Consider the following 19,554-nt stretch of genomic DNA (forward strand, 5'->3'; position numbering starts at 1 on the left):
TAATTTATCAGGTTTTTGTAAACAGGCAGGGCTAAATTAGGGACTTGTCACGTTTCAGTTTCCTAACTTTTATCTTTGTAAGATTGCTCTGTCCGAGTAAGCCAGGGAATTGTAAATGGAGTATTTTAAACATTTTCATGCAGCCGATTTCTGCCGTTTCAGTATGTTTTGTTGCATGTTTCACACATAGCTCCTTGCTGTTGTAGACTTTATGCAAAGACACTAACACAATCCACATTTATCTAGATGGTCAATGTACAGTCATGTCCCATAGTGCTAGATGAGAAACACAGTGTTTCTGTGTTTATTTTAAGTTACAATGCAGACTTATCACATGCATGTTACAGTTTACAAAGTCTGCCATGCTTTTGTTTCTCTTGGGGTAGGTTACGCATCCCACCATGTGAAATTATCCTCCCAGTATTTTATTCTTATTTTCACACAGCCATTTTAAAAATAAAGAGGAAAAACAACCACTTGTCCCACATGTAAAGTATTTTTATTGTTTAAATGTACAAGGATAAATTCGGAACTTCACCTAATCCAGCAATTTGAAATCATCCCCATTAAAGGACCACTATAAGTACTAGGGATCGACCGATATTGTTTTTTTAAAGCCGATACCGATAATCTGTGAACTTTCAGGCCGATAGCCGATAACTTGCCGATATTCTGTACATTTACCATTTTAAAAAAAATAAACTACCGTATTTATTCGAGTATAACGCGCAAAATTTTGTACCGATTTTTTATCGAAAATTAGGGGTGCGCGTTATACTCGAAATAAATACGTTGTACTCAAAGAAACCGACTGAGACATGAACTGAGATACAGACTAAGAGAAGAACTGAAAGGGTTCACAAGCTGAGACAGATTGTAACAGGCACTGAGAGACAGTTGGAGACACGGACTAAGTCCTACCGCGTCAAGGACTGAGACACACTGAGAAAGGGGCTGACATAGACTGTGACAGGGAACCAGAGACAGCCTTAGACAATGGCAAAGAGGCTAAATTAAAAAGGCGAAAGCCCAGCAGAAGAGGGAGGGAGTGGGTGCTCCGATAATACCTCCCAGGAACGCCGGGCTCATTACAAGCCCGGCGGTCCTGGGGGGGCGGGAAGCAAGCGTTTACTCACCTCCCTGCAGCTCCTCCAGCTCCCCAGTGTAAATCTCGCGAGACCCACGGCCAGCTCTGACGGCCGCGGGTCTCGCGAGATTTACACTGGGGAGCTGGAGGAGCTGCTGGGAGGTGAGTAAACGCTTGCTGCCCCCCCCCCCTCACAGCTAAGCCAATGCCACTGGACCCCCCTCCCTGGCAAGGCAACAAACAGGGAGGGGGTACAACAAAAAATAAATAATAATAATTAAACATATAAAAAAAATGTATACCGATTTTTAATCGAAAATTAGGGGGTGCGCGTTATACACGTGTGCGCGTTATACTCAAATAAATACGGTATTTCTTAAGGTAAATGCACAAAATATACACGCCACATGTAGTGGATGCAGTGTGTTTAGACAGGGGAGCTGTGTGTGTGTGTGTGTAGTGGATGCAGTGTGTGTTTGTGTATATATAGCGAATGCAGAGTGTGTGTTTGTGTAGTGTGTGTATAGTGAATGCAGTGTGTATAGTGAATGTAGTGTGCGTAAATTGAATGCAGTGTGTGTAGTGTGCGTAAAGTGAATGCAGTGTGCGTGTGTGTTTGTGTAGTGTGTGTATATAATGCAGTGTGTGTGTATATAATGCAGAGTGTGCGTGGTGTGTGTATATAATGCAGAGTGTGTGTCGTGTGTGTGTGTATTTGTATAGTTTGTGTTTATAATGAATGCAGTGTGTGTTTGTATAGTTTGTGTATATAATGAATGCAGTGTGTGTGTTTGTATAGTTTGTATATATAATGAATGCAGTGTGTGTGTTTGTATATATAATGAATGCAGTGTGTGTGTGTTTGTATAGTTTGTGTATATAATGAACGCAGTGTGTGTATTTGTATAGTTTGTATATATAATGAATGCAGTGTGTGTATGTGTTTATATAGTTTGTTTATATAATGAATGCAGTGTGTGTGTGTGTGTGTTTGTGAAGGGATTTAATTTGTGTAAAATGGGCAGGAGGGGAGGCATTTTTTTTATTTTTATTGTATTTTTAATATTTATATGTTGTTTTTTTTTTTTAATCTGCAGTGTGTTATTTTAATATTTATATGTTTTTATTTTTTGTCCCCCCTCCCTGCTTGTTACCTGGCCAGGGAGGGGGGCTATAGCATTCCCTGGTGGTCCAGTGGCATGTGCTGTGCAGTGGGAGGGGCCGGCAGCAAGCTGTTGCTTACCTCCCAGCAGCTCCCAGTGTAAATCTCGCGGCTTGCGTGCCACGCGAAGCGTTGCCATGGTAATCCGTGGCAACGCTCTGTGGCCGCAGGACTCGCGAGATTTGACATGGGAACTGAAGGGAGCTGCTGAGAGGTAAGTAACAGCTTGCTGCCGGCCCCTCCAGGACCGCTGGGCTTGTAATGGGCTTGGCGGTCCTGGTATGTATTATCGGCAATATCGGTATCTATATTGGCCGATACCGATATTGCCGAAAATACCGAATATCGGTAAAACCAATAATCGGTCAATCCCTAATAGGCACCCAGACCACTTCAGCTCAATGAAGTGGTCTGGGTGCCAGGTCCATCTAGGGTTAACCCTGCAGCTGTAAACATAGCAGTTTCAGAGAAACTGCAATGTTTACAGTAGGGTTAATCCAGCCTCTAGTGGCTGTCTCATTGACAGCCGCTAGAGGCGCTTCTGCGCTTCTCACTGTGAAAATCGCAGTGAGAAGACGCTAATGAAATTGAGAAATGCTTTCCTATGGACTGATTGAATGCGCGTGCGGCTCTTGCCACGCATGAACATTCGGCGGTAACGTCGGAAAAGGGAGGAGAGTTCCCCAGCGCCGAGGGAGCCCGGCACTGGAGAAAGGTAAGTGTTTAACCCCTTTACAGCCCAGCGGTAGTGAGACCATGAGGGTGGGGGGGACCTAAAGACCTGGCTATAGTGGTCCTTTAAAGTACACATTTTTCTAATCTAGTCAACACTTGCAACATTTTAGCTGCAAAAATGATTTACCAAAAACAAATTATTTAAACTAACTACCACAATAAGAAGGACAAAGTGTAAATGACCAAGCATAAATTAAAATTAAGTATCATTTTAAACTGGCTAAGAAATCAAGAAAAGGATCTTAATTATAATATCTACTACCTAATGTATTTCCAATGCTGTTCCAATAGGGATAACTGGTCTACCTTGAGAAATGTTTTGGGAAAATTAACATACTAATTAAAATCTGTTAAAACCCTTGCAGAGTATCCATCCCTTTATCAGCTCTTTATCTGAGAAAACAAGACAATAGCTTGATCCTGTGGAAGTGGTGTGAATGCTTGGTCTAGCTCCTCACCTCACTCACCCAATGGTAGTGATGCTAAGCGGTTTCCAGCCATGGAGAGCTCATTTAGACTGGCTAGCTTGCAAAGATGTCGTGGGACACTCTGAAGAAGGTTTCGATCCACTGTCAGGTACTGCAACGAGTGACAAAGATACAGTTTTTCTGGCAGGGTGACCAAGTGATTGGTGGACAGGTCCAATGTTTGAAGCTCTTTTAGCTTTCCAATTTCTGGAACCACAAAAGCAAAGTAAGAGTATTGACAGTGGACAGGAAAGGAGTCAATTGAAAAATGTACACAAATAATAAAAGATAAAAATGCAGAAAAAAAACATGGAATTCAAGGGAATATTCCTACTGATTCAACTAGTTTCAATGATGATCATGCCATTTAAAGATTTTTGCCCTACAATCACTTCTATACTAAAGGGACACTAAAATCACCACAACAACTTTAATGAAGCTGTTGTTGTGTATATATCATGCCTCTGATGTCTCAATGCTCAAATCTCTCCCATTTAGGATTTAAATCACTTTTGTTTATGTTTATGCAGTCTTAGCCACATCTCACCTGGCTGTGACTGACACAGCCTGCACGAAAAAAAAATGGTTTAATTTGCAATCAGATTTAACTTACTTTAAAAAATGTTATCTCCCAAATTGTAAATTGAACTTTAACTACATACAGGAGGCTCCTGCAGGGTGTAGCAAGCCATTAATAGAGCAGGAGATCAAAAATTCTAAATTAAATAGAATTTGCAATAAAGGAAGTGTAATCATTAGATTACTCTTTCCAGGAAGTGTTTAGGAAGGCTGTGTAAGTCACATGCAGGGAGGTGTGACAAGGGCTGCATAAACAGAGTCATTTAAATTCCTAAGAAATGAGCAGTGAGATTGCAGGGGTATGAACTATACACCAAAACTGTTGCATTACGCTAAAGTTGTGTTGGTGACTATAGTGTCCCTTTAACAATATTTGACACACTATTTAATGTTTCCACCTATACATTAATTGTGACCTTTTGCCACAAATCCCTAAATATGGAGTTATAGTGTGCTTTGGAGAACTAAACCCTTATTAGAAAAAAAGAATCATATTAAAGTCAGTAAATATATGAATAATACGTTTAATACACATACAAACACACACCTACTAACAGTCCACATGCAAATAAACACACAACCTCACAAGCAGACAACACCACTGAAAGCCCACATACACATACCACATACACAATATGACATACAGCCAATGCATAATCCTAAAAGCTGCCCTCCCCAAACACACACACACACACACACTAGAGACCACATACATAACAAACAAAATCACAAACTATCCATTCACATACACAATCACACACACACACACAACATCACAAAGTAGCATACATACCACAGCAGAATACAGTATCATAAACACACATTAATTTAAAAAAACAGTCCAGCTCCAGTCTTGTTTTGACACCGTTCTGCTAATTGGTTGCCTACCTCTGATAAAGACCAGCATTGGTCTTGCAGGGACAAAGTGGCAGTACTAGGTCACTCATCTATCAAGCTCTGGCTATGCTGACATACTATCAATGCACTTTTTACTGCTTTGGCTTCAAATTGCATCCCTAACATACTTGTTTAAGGCCAATATAATTCTATAATGAAGTGACCATTTCTACAACATAAAAGGTGATGAGGGAATTGTAAACTGCTACCTCTACATTATCATTTTGTCAGTAAAGTTCCCTCGCTATTTCTAAACTGTTATTCAAGTCAACAGGACATTTACAAGCTCTTCTTGGAAATGTATCTGAAATCTCACACCAACTGAACAGTACCTCAGCTCTCCTTAATTTGGTCATATTCACTATGAAACACACCTGCTCTGTGGTTGAAACCATCAAAAAGAAAAGAAAAAAAAAGTAATAAAACTGAGAAAACTTGGATGTATTTTGTTTTGTGAAAACTAGTCACAATACGCTAAATTACTTGCCTTCTGCTTTAAAATATATCTGATTTGAGAGAAGTGCCAGGAAGTCAGAAGGTACCTGTACAGTTGCTATATTATTCACAAAGCATTTCCTCTCAATTTTGTACAACGTGATTTTATGGAAATGTTATCATTAGAAGACTCAAAAAGAAACAATGACAAAAAGCCTGTATGCACAACTAAATACTGTAACTGCTCTCCAAATGCATGACAGAAAATGTAAAATACATCTATAGTAAAATATACGCATCTGGTTTTACCTGGAGGGAGATATTTCAGCCGATTGTTTGTTAACCGTAAATGACGCAATGATCTCAGCCTCCCAATGTCCGGGCACAGAAATTCAAGGGCATTGTCACTAAGGTCCAATGACTGCAGCTTCACCAATGAGCCGATAGCTGCAAAAGGGGAGTTCTCCTTAGTTTCAAGGCAAGAAGTTTACACTATTCGTAGAATATTTGTGGTTATTCAATTTAGAACGGTTCCTCACAATAGGTTAGTCTTCAAACTAAAATAACTTGAATATTCTTGTGTAGAACATTGGCTTAAGGATAGCCTACAACTAGTTGTCATTAATGGACAAAAGTGGTAAGTGGTGTCCCTCAGGGTTCTGTTTTGGGACCACTTCTATTTAACATATTTATAAATGATCTTGCAATAGGAAATTAAAGCAATGTTTCAGTGTTTGCAGATGACACAAAACTTTGTAAAGTAATAAAATGTGAGCCGGATATTGCTTTGCTGCAGATGGATTTAAATAGATTGGGGGACTGGGCACTAAAATGGCAGATTAAATGTAATGTAGAGAAATGCAAAGTTATGCACTTCAGGGTCAAGAATGCACAAGCAACGTACACCCTAAATGGTAGTGAATTAGGGATAACCACACACGAGAAGGATTTAGGAATTGTTATAGACAACAAATTAGGCAACAGTATGCAATGTAAATCTGCAGTTGCTAAGGCCAGTAAGGTTTAGTTATGTATAAATAGGGGCATAAATGCTCAGGATGAAAATATAATTTTGCCTCTTCATAAATCACTGGTAAGACCACACCTTGAATATGCTGTGCAATTTTGGGTATCATGGATATCATGGCACTAGAAAAAGTGCAGAGACGAGTTACAAAATTGATAAAATTAATGGAGCATTTTAGTTACGAAGAAAGGTAAAAAAAAATTAATCTCTTTAGTTAAAACGGCGCCTCAGAGGGGATATGATAACATTATACAAATATATTCGTGGCCAGTACAAACCATTATCTAGAAATCCATTCATAAACAGGGCTATAGATAGAACAGGAGGTCAAGCATTTAGGCTGGAAGAAAGGAGATATCATCTAAGGCAAAGAAAAGTTTTTTTTGCAGTAAGAGCAATAAAGATGTGGAATTCTCTGCCTGAAGAGGTGGTTTTATCAGAGTCCATACAGATGTTTAAACTGCAATTGGATAAATACTTGCAAACACATAACATACAGGGATATAATTTCTAATTAGTGGGGTAATAGCTGCTTGATCCAAGGAGATATCTGACTGCTATTTTGGGGTCCAGAAGGAATTTTTCCCTAGTTTGTTACAAAATTGGAAGCACTTCAGACTGAGCTTTTGCCTTCTTTTGGATCAACAGCAAAAACATATGTGAGAAAGGCTGAACTTGATGGACGCAAGTCTCTTTTCAGTCATGTAACTATGTAACTAGGGGCAATGCAGGCTAAACTATCTGCAGTGTATATTTATTCGCCGCCGTTATGGATGCACTATATAATGGGATTGAATTTGTGGAAATGTTACCTGCCTCTAATTCAACAAGCTCACCATGTAGATCAACCAATAAATTTGATTTCATACAGTATAAAAACTACTAAAAAGTAGAGAAATAGGATAGGAGAAGGTGAAAGAAATTCACTCGCTCGATTACAATATCAGAATAAAGTCACTTACCTTCTGGAACAAATACAATGTTATTTGAGTGCAGATACCTAAAAAAATATAAACAGCAGATGTTTAGATGTTATCCTGAAGGACCTCTGCCAAGACATCAGTTTGCAGTCATATTAATAGATTAGGACATGAAGGACAGAGAACTGTAGCACAAATCAGAAACACACTGCTTCTTAATGCAGGCAATTGAAAATTGTGATATTAAGACTGTTAACCATTTAAGTTTTCTGCACTACATCAGTGTAATGGAAATCTGATAAAGTTTAATGTTTCCATGGAAAATAAGATAAGATATTTTTCAAGGCACACGCTACTTGCTCTTCTTCTGAATTATTCACAATTCATATTGTTTGTGTTGTTTGCAATACGCCACAATGGTCCAGGCTAATTGTGTAGCAACCTGTAACATGAATATTGGTTACAGCTAACCAGCCTGCTGATTATAAACTTGTCTAACCTGCATCCTGACCTGTGCAAAGCTTGCAAGTTCAATGAGTAACTGCATATGCTTGCTAAACAGAACCTGGAGCAGGAGGGGACTTGGGAATATTGTTTTTACACAAAACCCTAATTAATAATTACTATATAACAATAATGCGTGATTGTTTTCATTGCCATATTGATAACACAAGACAATTTTACAACTCAGAGGTGTAATATAATTAAGGGATTATCAAACAATAAAGGAGTAGTCTAGGCGTAGTAGCCACTATATGGTCATATATGTAAAAGTTCAGTTAAATGATACTCAAAGGTCAGCTATTTTTCTGTTAGATAAAATGCTCACATGACATAATAGATGGAATATAAAAACCATCCTTCATTATAAAACTTTCCTTTTCGTTGTTTATGAGGTAGTAAAAGTAGAACCTTCACATTAGCGATGTATTGTTTTTGAACAGTTTGAAAAAGACTGGGGTTCTCCAGGGTATGTGCAGCCTGACCCCCTGCTCATCTATTGCTAATGTCCATGTATCAATTTTGTCTAAAGTTTGATACCATTCAAATGTAAAATATGGACAAAATGTGTAGGCATAGATGGTTTAAAAAAAATAAATACAATAATTTAAAAAATGAAATGCTTTTGGAGGACAAATCTATGTAAAGATAGTTTTCGAGATTAGATATACCGTATTTACTCGAATGTAATGCCCCATCGAATCTAATGCGCACCTCAATTTTTGAAACCTGGAAGGTGAAAAATGTTTAGCTGGCAAATGTAATGCGCATTTATACAAGAAGATATAACTATACAACATTGTGCTACAATGAAAATGTTTATTGCCATATACCATAGTAACATTGATGGTATTTAAATTTTAGTGTTACAGTAAGTCTATTCTTTCTTAAGCCCTCTTTCAGGAACGGAATTCGCCAGTTTGAAGTCTCCTGTATGAATGTACCAGTTTGAATTCGCCAGAAAATTTCTAATTTTGCCCCGAATGTAATGCGCCATCAAATCTAGTGCGCATTCAAATTTTGGAAACGTTATTTTCACAAACATTTGCGCATTAGTTTTGATTAAATATGGTATTACAGTTCAAAGGTTAATCAGCATGACTTAGAGCTTAATTATGTAGGTTGTATATTCATTCAATATTTAAATTTTTTGTTAAACTAATTCAATTAATCCAAGTTATCCAAGCTGAGATAATATGCAATTTTTCACAGTATAAATGGTATACAATAAACAAAGTTCAGGAAAAGACCTTAATTGCATTTTTGTTCTGCAAATCTATGTACAAACAATAAATACATTACCTTAAAGCGGCACTGTCATTGTGTGAGGACTTTGACGAATTAGTTCTCCAAATAGGAGTGATTAACCAGTTCAACTAAAATAAGTTCCCACATAGATGTTTTCATAATCTGACAGGTTACTATACTATATAAGAAATCATCTTGTTGCAAATATTAAAGATGATAAAAATCTGGATTTAAATCAAGTCTACCCTGTGTGGAGGAGTTACTTAAAGGGACATTATAGTCCCCAGAACAAGTACAACTTAATGTAGTTGTTCTGGTGAGTATAGTCAGTCCCTAAAGGCATTTTTATGCAAACACCACCTTTTCAAAGAAAATGCAGTGTTTACATTGCTGGCTAGGGACACCTCCAGTGGCAGTCACTCAGACTGATGATCAGTTTCTCTCTGGGAGGCACAACATTTTCACCACAGAGATGCTGATTGACTAGGGCAGCGTTGGCCTCTGCCCCCAGCCCTGCCTCCTTGGTTACCATTATCAGAGTTGACAATCTCAGCTAATCCAATGATTTCCTGTGGGAAGCATTGGATTGGCTGAGATAATCAATTCTGATGTCAGCAAAGGAGATGGACCTGGGGCGGGGCCAGCGCTGGTAGACCCACACAGTGCTGGAAGTAAAGGTGAGTTTTATGCTTATTTAAAGAAGGCAAGGGGGAGGGTGTTTCTGACCTATGTTGTTCCTTTAATGTCAATTACCTCATAAACAACAAAAATTTAAAAATGATGGGTGGTTTTTTATACTCCATCTATTACGACCTGTAAGCATGTAATGTAACTGAAGAATAGCTGACTGGTATGAACTTTCACATAAATTGACTAAAAGGTATAGCTTATTTATCTATTCTTTCAAAATGTACAATTCTCAAGAATTTAACCAAACTACCCAAGCTGACCTATATTTGGATACGTAAGAATGTAGGTACATATTTTTTATAGAATATAAATCTGTCACTGACCATCAAAATTCTGATATACTGCAGTAAGCACAAACGTACTGAGCTCTATTACGATTTGCCGGTGCCAGTCTGCCCCCTGCTATCTCCCTATTTCACATTATTCTAACTGTGGAACCTTATCCCTGCCTATTTAAACTTCTTTTTGCGCTTCTTAGAATTTCCCTGTATTTGTTGTCCCTTCAAGGACAAATGCTTCATGTGAACTACACCAAAAAACAACACATTACAGCAAGATAATTGAAGGTGTCTTTGATGTCTCCGGCATGAAAAAATATATACCTAAATATAATTCCAAAAATGAGAAAAAAAAAGGCCAATTTACATTTGTTACTAGCGGTTTCCAGATACCTTTCCCATCTGTATCTTTTCTCCATATTGATAACCTCTCCCTGCAGATACCCTGAATGTCTGTGTGAAGGGCACCCTGAAGGACTGGTGTCTACGATCTGGCAGCTTTCCTGCTGGCTGGAGAACCACGCTTATAAGATACTCGATCTTGCCTGTCCTTCATTTGCCTTAAGGAGGGACAAGGATGCCAGCAAACCGCGAGCTACCCCCATAGTCTGAAGGACGGTCCTTTAACCTTAATAGTCTTCGGAATCAGTAAAAATATAACCCACTGTCTGCTGTCTTAAAACACAATTAAGAAAGCATGTCTGAATTTAAAAAACAAACAATAAACACTCTTTTGTGCTTATTCAAACAGTGTAAACAAAGTTACAGGATAGAGTAACACTATGGGTTTTGACAAAAGGCCACATGAGGCAAGGCTTTTTTTCTCACTGTCTTGACTATAAGAGCAAAAAAAAAAGGTGGAACAATGTTCAAAGGATGCCGCTATAATTTATGGAATGTCTGCAGAGACCTAATAAATGTTGATTGCCATTTATATGTACAGTGGATGATTTTATAGTATTGTTTTCCCAGAGATATAAATTCATGAGTACACACCTCACTATTAAGCAACAGAGATGGTGCTTTTCATGATGACAGGAAGAGGTTAAGTTAAACAGTTGTACTTCAGCATCACTTTAAATTACATGTTATAACAACAACCGGAGGACTAAGGTGGTGCTGGAAGTTATTTATTTGACTAACAGAATTTGTATTTTAAATGTAGCTTATACTTCCTATGTTTACATTCTGTTGACATGGCCTCTGCAGCTGAATGATTAAATGATCACTATTGGGTCAGGAACACAAACATGTATTATTACATGTATTATTATTTAGGTGGCTTGCCCCCCCCCCCCCCCCCCCCGGATTGGCTAAAATCAGCACGGGGGCGGGGCCAAACGCCAATCAGGACCTCCTCATAGAGAAGCATTAAATCAATGCATCTCTATGAGGAAAATTCAGCATCTCAATGCAGAGCGTGGAGACGCTGAATGACAGGGCTGCTTACTGTGCATCCCTGAGCCAGGAAGCACATCCAGTGCCCATCTAAGGAGTGGCCACTTGGAGATGTCACACTGCCTTTTCTGTGAAAAGGCAGTGTTTACATGAAAATGCCTGAAGGGAGCTATTATACTAACCAGAACAAGTACATTAAGCTGTAGTTGTTCTGGTGACTAGAGTGTCCCTTTAAGAAGGAAACGTCCTTATCCACTAGGACATGTGTTAGTACTGCAAGATATTTTCAAAATTAAAGGAAAGGAATGCCAAAATATGCAGAAAACATTTCACAAACCTACAAAGTTTAAATATGTCTTAATGATCTTGTTTCATGCATTGAAAATAAAGCTTCCAATTGCCTTGGCTTATCAAAAATAATTTAGTTTTATCAGAGCAAGCGATAGCACGACAAATATTCTATACACATGATAGAAAGAAAATCATTACCAAAACTGTTGATAGGAATTTTGTATAAACTCCAGTTATCTACTGTATATATTACGTGTGACTGGCTCTTACAACATGCATTAAAATATTCTTTCATGTATATTACAGAGAGTGTCTTTTTACTGCTAGTGATGTGTAATGAAGTGTGCAGAATGTCTCATGGAAAAATGCAAAAATGCCACTTGAATGTTAGGCCCACTGCCTTTTTTTTCTTCCCAAAAACAGTACGTGAATTAGGCTGTAGTTCTGTTTAACCCTGCAATGGAAAACTTTGCAGTTTCTGAGAAACTACAATGATTACATCGCAGGGTTATCTCCACTGCGAGGGCTGCGGCTCCCTCAGTGCCTGGCTAGGTCTCCTCCCGCAATGTCACTGCGATGGTGGGACCTAATGCACATGCGCAGCACACACATTGAAGCTTCCCCATAGAAAAGCATTGAATGAATGTTAGACATCTTTATGCATTTTAGAAAGCAGATTAGATGTCCTCAAGCAAGTCAGGTAGCGGAGTAAAACTCCATTAGGGACCTGAAAGCACCTCTAATGACAGAGGCACTGCACCCAGACACTTCTATGACGAAGTAATTTGGGGACCTATAGTATCCCTGTAAAGATACATACAGGGTTATTCACTAAAGAGAGAATGCACAGTAAATTTCAAATTTAAGGTCACAACAAATAAACTGTAAAAGTCTAATTTTAATAAACACCCCTGACAGGGAGAAATATTACTGCAAAAACAACTTGTGTTCAAGCTAACTCCCATTAATTAAAGGGACAATGGGCTGAAGTGGTCTGGGTGCCAACTCCCATCACTCTTAACCCTGCAAGAATAATTATTGCAGTTTTTATAAACTGCAATAATTAGCTTGCAGGGTTAAGTCCTCCTCTAGTGGCGGTCTACCAGACAGCCACTACAGGGACTTGTGGCTTCTTAGACGACTTTTGGTCATTAAGCTGTGCTTGAGGAACTCCAGTCGCAGAGGGACATTGGTGCTGGATTCAGGTAAGTGACTGAAGGGGTTTTAACCCCTTCAGCGACGTCGGATGGGGAGCGGGCACTCCAGGATTCTACAGTGCCAGGAAAGCGGGTTGTCACTAGAGAATAACTTTAAGCTCTTAACTTTATGGATTTCATGTTAGAGGAAAATGGACACTTCTATAAAATGTGTACTAACAGTCAATGTTTTAAACATACTTTACTGTAAGGAATAAAAAGACAAATGTAAAATACTTGTGTGTTTCCAGCTGCCTTTCCTTTCTACTATCAGCTGTTATGTAACGGACAACACTGTACACAATGTACTATAGACACCTATGTACCTGCACATCAGACAGGAACTTTGTAATATCATGCTGAACTCTGCCACCACACAGAATACAATGTAAATCACATTTTTTTTATTCTTGAGCATATCACAATGGTGCTTCTCTTATTGGCAGTCACGTATACCAGGAGTTGAAATGAATGGATGATAAACAGTGATATCAGTAATCTTTTGATTGAGGTTTTTATCATTACATATAGGACATATGTTGTAGAGCATTCTTATAATAATGCCAGTTGACAAGGACAGGTTTAGTATGATTGCTCACAGAGCATCAAGAAAGACAGCACAAAATATGCATGAGCCTTCCACAATGTAACCGGAGATGAAGAATATAATAGACGCATGATGTAAGTGTGAACTGATGTAAGTTTAGTTGATGTAGAGGATTGCAAGTGCGGATATCTCAAACAAACAAGTTTTATTTTCCAAACAAGACTGCAATTGTAGTGGCAGGAATGCTCTTAATTTTCAAAGCTAATTAAAGGCACACTAAAGTCACAAGAACAACTACAGTTGTCTATAGCCTGCCCCTGCAAGCTTTTTGCTGTAAACGCAGTTTACATTAGAGCCTAGGAACACCTCTAGTGGCCACTCCTCAGATAGCCAATAGAGGTGCTTCCTGGGGCAGTGGTCCAGCATCTCCACGCTCTGCATGGAGACATTGAATTTTCCCCATAGATATGTATTGATAAAATGCATCTCTATAAGGAGATGTTGATTTACAAATGTGGCGTTTGGCTCCAACCAGTCTCCTTGGCTGAGGTAATCAGGATTGATGATCTCAGCCAAGGAGGTGGATTGGGGGGGGGGGGGGGGGGGAGAGAGCCAGTACCGACAGACCCACACGGCACAGATGATAAGGTGAGTTTTCTAGATATTTAAGCAGGGCAAGAGGAGCATGTTTTTTTAAACACTATAGGGCAGTGATGGCGAACCTTTTTGAGCCCGAGTGCCCAAACCGCAATACATGCCAACTTTTTTTCCCTTTAAGTGCCAACACGGCAATTGCGTGTGTGTGTGTGGTGCGTGTGTGTGTGTGTGTGTGGGGGTGCGTGTGTGTGTGTGTGGGGGGGTGCGTGTGTGTGTGTGGGGGGAGGTGCATGTGTGTGGGGGGTGCGTGTGTGGGGGGGGGGTGCGTGTGTGTGGGTGTTGTATGTGTGTATGAGGGGTGCTGTGTGTGTATGAGGGGTGCTGTGTGTGTAAATATGAGGGGTGCTGTGTGTGTGGGGGGGGGGTGCTGTGTGTGTGTGGGGGGGGTGCTGTGTGTGTGTGGGGGGGTGCTGTGTGTGTGTGTGGGGGGTTCTGTGTGTGTGTGTGTGGGGGGGGGTGCTGTGTGTGTGGTGGGTGTTGTGTGTGTGTGTGTGTGTGTGTGGGAGGGGTGCTGTGTGTGTGGGGGGGTGCTGTGTGTGTGTGGGGGGGTGCTGTGTGTGTGTGGGGGTGCTGTGTGTGGGGGGGTGCTGTGTGTGTGTGGGGGGTGCTGTGTGTGTGTTTGGGGGGGTGCTGTGTGTGTGTTTGGGGGGGTGCTGTGTGTGTGTGAGGGGGGTGCTGTGTGTGTGTGTGTGTGTGAGGGGGGTGCTGTGTGTGTGTGTGTTTGGGGGGTGCTTTGTGTGTGTGTGTGTGTGTGGGGGGGGGGTGCTGTGTGTGTGTGTGTGAGACGGGTGCTGTGGGGGGGTAGGGGTACTGCTGGCGGGGTATGGGTACTGCTGTGGGGGGTAGGGGTACTGTGTGTGGGGGGAAGGGGTGCTGTGTGTGGGGGGGGGGTAGGGGTACTGCTGGGGGTGGTAGGGGTACTGCTGATGGTGGTAGGGGTACTGCTGGGGGTGGTAGGGGTACTGCTGGGGGTGTAGGGGTACTGCTGGGGGTGTAGGGGTACTGCTGGGGGTGTAGGGGTACTGCTGGGGGTGGTAGGGGTACTGCTGGGGGTGGTAGGGGTACTGCGGGGGTAGGGGTTCTGCTGGGGTAGGGGTTCTGCTGGGTGTTAGGGGTACTTCTGGGGGGTAGGGGTACTGCTGGGGGGTAGGGGTACTGCTGGGGGTGGTAGGGGTACTGTTGTGGGGGAGTAGGAGTACTGCTGGGGTGGTAGGGGTACTTCTGGGGGGGGTAGAGTGCTGCTGGGGGGGTAGGGTGCTGCTGGGGGGGGGTGGGGTGGTGCTGTGGGGGGTAGTGTGCTGCTGGGGGGGTAGGGTGCTGCTGGGGGGGTGGGGGTGGTGCTGGGGAGATAGGGGTGGTGCTGGGGGGGTAAGGGTACTTCTGGGGGGGGGGGTAGGGGTGCTGTGGGGGTAGGGGTGGTGCTGGGGGGGTTAGGGGTGGTGCTGGGGAGATAGGGGTGGTGCTGGGGGGGTAAGGGTACTTCTGGGGGGGGTAGGGGTGCTGTGGGGGTAGGGGTGGTGCTGGGGGGGTAGGGGTGGTGCTGGGGAGATAGGGGTGGTGCTGGGGGGGTAAGGGTACTTCTGGGGGGGGGGGTAGGGGTGCTGTGTGTCAGTACCCCCCCCCCTCCCTCCTTCTGACCTTTCGGTCAAAGTGGTACTAAATGTGGAAACAGGAGGTGAAACCTTTCTGCCCCCCTGCCAGTATAGGTATCAAAATGTGGAGCAGTGGGAGGGAGGAAATGATCGCAGAATTATTGTACCTTTATTATTCAAACATAGAGCTTTCTATAATGCTTTGTAAGGTTTCTGCATTTCTCCTCCTATTAGTAATTCAGTAAAGACACCATTGTATGCGGTATATTTATGCTTTCCCTGATACTGGCTGGAAATGTATACGTTTCAGCTTAAACATTCATATTTGTCAATGACACAGCAATACAGCAAGTCCGTGTAACTGCAAAATATGTAAATTGCACCCTCTAGTGGTTAAAAAATAGTATGAGGCTTGTTACTCACAATTCAACAAGATTCGGAAGTTTCTGGGCAAGATTTTCTGGCTGCAAGAGATAATATGAAATAAAATTACTAGATGAGCAACTCTACCTAAAAATTAATTACCTGAAGATAAACCTCTTTGTTTAGTGTTAGCAACCTCAAATCCAGTGGAAGCTTTGTTATGGTTTTTTTTTATGTAGCTTTATTATGCATTTATTTATTTGAAATCATTATTTAGATTTGAACATATTCAAAGAGATACAATACTGAAATGCTTCAAAATTAAGTTAAAAAACACTTTACTATTAACATGATGTAAAATCAAGCTTTTATTAATGGCACGCTTTCTTAATTTCCCACAGCAGCAAAGAAAACGAACCGTGTGAAATGAATAGGAGCAAAAAATGGATTGGTGACATAACATGCTTTTCTATTAATTTCCAACTGTTTTTCTTTGCACCTGAGGGATATAAAGAAAAAGTGCAGCATAATAGGAGCATCCTTGTCTTTAATAACATTTTAAATCTGTAGCGACTTGATGGGTTCTTGACACTTTACCCCTATCTTTTGCTAAATATTTTAGAATTAATTTTGAAACATTTTAGTAATGTGGCTATTTGAATACGTTCAAACCTAAATAGTAATTTCAAAACACATAAATGCATACTAAAGCTACAGAAAACAAAAACAAAGCAAAGCAAAACAAACAAAAAACCTGTAGCCAACACTCAAATTTGACAGTTCAAAGAAAGGTGATATAGAGAAGTAAAGTCAACAATAAATGTCGAGCCAGTGTTTGATTTATTTTCATAAAAGGCATGAAGATTAGATACACCATCTACCTCCAAAATATGGGAAGGTCCTGAGGAATCCTAAAAAGCAAAGGAGCAAAGGCTGCCCCGGGGTTTGGGGACCCCTGCCTTAGTGTACCTCTCCAATCCCTTCCCTGTCCCTTAGTGTTCCTCTATCCTCCCCTCCCTTTCCTGTCCCTTAGTGGTCCTCTCCCCTCCCAACTCTCCCCCCTTAGTGTTTCATTCCCTCCCTGTCCTTTAGTGTTCCCCTCCCTGGTGTGCCTCATTACTTCTCTTGTAGAGTGGCCAAGTGGAGCGGACAGTAGTACAGGATTCAGTTTCCTGTACCCGGCCGGACTGACAGGAAATTCTCTCTCAGTGAGCACTTTCTGTAAGTCCGGCTGGGTACAGGAAACTGAAGCTCCTGTACCACGGTCCGCTCTGCTCAACCACGCTACACTGAGTGACTGGTAGGGGAGAGTGCTGTGCGCTTCCCTCCTGCTGGTCACTCGATTGTTGTGCCCTCATAGCCAGTGTGCCCTAAGGCGGCCGGCTCTGTGTGCGCTCTCATATTATCGGCAATATCTGTATTAATAGTGGCGGATATCGATATTTGCCAAACTTCGGAATATCGGCTGATAACATCGGCCGAACCGATAATCTGTCTATCCCTACTTTCTATACAAATTCACCCTTATATTCACACAGACAAATATACCCCTGAATTCACACATAAACACCATCCAAATCCACCTCTTCATTAAAACACATGCTGTGGACACCTTGAATAACATAAAAAATGCATTTTCACATTTGAGGTGGCAATTAACATTTGGGCCTAGCTAGTAACTTAAGACCTGCCAAAAGCTGAATCAACCATGTGATTACCAAAGTCGTTAATGAGTTCCTTTTCATGTAAAGCCGCTCAAGATATTGTAGCCCCTCATCTTTCAGCAGCTCTAGAGGGAAATGGTTAAGGTTGCGATAATTTAAGAAGAGATTCTTGTGCCTCTCCAGCTTGGCCACAGATATGGCCTGGCAAAGTTCAGATGCCATTGTTTACTAGGGTCCATCCAACGCCACTTAAGAGCTGCAAACATCTCACCTCATGTCTGAAATTGGAAGAAAGGTAAGAGAGTTAGGATTCCATACAGAAAATGAACTAATGGTAAAACAAGTAGATAAGCAGTTTCACCTGCAGTGCACAGCTGGCCAAACATGGTGTATTGGAATGTATTGGTTCCAAAGCAGTTAGTAGTGATTAGGCACAGCCATATCCTACTAACTTGTAAATTAGCAGGTGGAGAGAGTAAAACAAAAAGGTCTTCATTAGAACACCCGTGTTAGAGAGGGTGGGTTTTGCAAACCAAGTAGACGTGCTGTTTCTGTCCATGTCCTTTTAATCACCTACCCTGTGATCTGTAGAGTAAATGGCCTAAATAGAAGCAAGAGGTCACCCTTTTCTCAAGTTTCTTTTAAGTTCTATTAGGTCCTACTGCACACTATTAACCAGATCCCTCCCTATATAGCTGAAAAGAAAAACAAAACAAAAACACAATCAAAAAAATATTTAAAATAACCTTGAATCCAGTGTCTAGCGAGGTTCTCCGTGCTTGTTTCCATCCCAAGGGGTCTGAAGTAACACCGTGTCATACGAGCTCCATTCAAATTGTGTTATGAATTTGCCAGTTTTCCCGATAGCAAATGATCATTCACTTGCAGCCAGTGGACACATAGTGAAACAACCTTGGCAGCGTGAGGGTTAAGTGGCGACTGGCCATCGCTAGCCAGCTGCCACATGAAAATAGTAGAAAAAATAAATAAATATAATTATTATACTAATTAACCCTCAGGGTGTTTTACTAGCCAAGTGAACAATCATTTGCAAACAGGAGATTTTATTCTGTTTATCACCGGCCACCATGCAGTCATTGATAAATCTGTGATTTTTAACTCATCCAAACCAATGTTACAGAACTGGAAGGACCGACCGAATCTTGACCTCATTTGGCTTTAGTAAATCTGTGATTTTCCAATGTAGCCTGAATTTTTTTTTTTTCACTAATACAGTGCTGGGAGTGAAGCAGAAATCTAATGGTTGGATCCGATCTCAGTCCGACTGAGTGGATATGGCAGAATGTTCTGTTGAAGAAGCTGCCGAATTTTCAGGTATTTTTACATATACTTAATTTATTTTTTTAAATACCATAACTTTTCATTACATGCTGCAAGGATTCCTATATTAAAAAAAAAAGATCTAATTGGAAACCAAATGGCATAATATAGGCAATAAAGCTGATTTAGAAGAATTCTCCAACTCAACTACAGTCACAGCAGAAACTTTGCAATTCGGTTTTCATCTCACTGCAATTTGGAGTTTCTCTGAGAGATGTAGCTGCATTTATGAAGGGGCAGCAAAATATTTGCCTTGGGCAGCAGGAATCCTTGCACAGGCCCTGCTATCACCAAACCAATTTTAGCTTATTTTATTCTCTATACATTATTCTCCAAGTAAATCACTCATACTGGAATCAGGGCTCATGAAAGATTAGTTGTGACATAGGAAAACACATGGTTTCTGAAAAGCAGAATGCCTTTGATTCGGCACACAAACAACCAGCCATGGGATTTAAATCTCCCCATCACTTTGCACT

The 19,554-nt window shown here is 41.0% G+C and overlaps 1 protein-coding gene across 1 annotated transcript in view; it reads right to left on the minus strand.

Annotated features, from left to right (window-relative positions):
- The window catches only part of LRRC28 (leucine rich repeat containing 28), a 56,702-nt gene that overhangs the window by 17,539 nt on the left and 19,609 nt on the right, over positions 1 to 19,554 (minus strand). The window contains exons 2-6 of the mRNA XM_063448833.1: positions 17,789 to 18,012; positions 16,131 to 16,171; positions 7,352 to 7,389; positions 5,672 to 5,809; positions 3,452 to 3,658 (exon numbers count right to left, since the gene is read on the minus strand). Of these exons, the coding sequence (XP_063304903.1) occupies positions 3,452 to 3,658; positions 5,672 to 5,809; positions 7,352 to 7,389; positions 16,131 to 16,171; positions 17,789 to 17,956 (592 nt within the window). The 5' untranslated portion in view covers positions 17,957 to 18,012. The remainder of the gene's footprint in view (positions 1 to 3,451; positions 3,659 to 5,671; positions 5,810 to 7,351; positions 7,390 to 16,130; positions 16,172 to 17,788; positions 18,013 to 19,554) is intronic.

The sequence above is a fragment of the Pelobates fuscus genome, chromosome 3 (genome assembly GCF_036172605.1).
Source record: "Pelobates fuscus isolate aPelFus1 chromosome 3, aPelFus1.pri, whole genome shotgun sequence".
NCBI classification, from domain to species: Eukaryota; Metazoa; Chordata; class Amphibia; order Anura; family Pelobatidae; genus Pelobates; species Pelobates fuscus.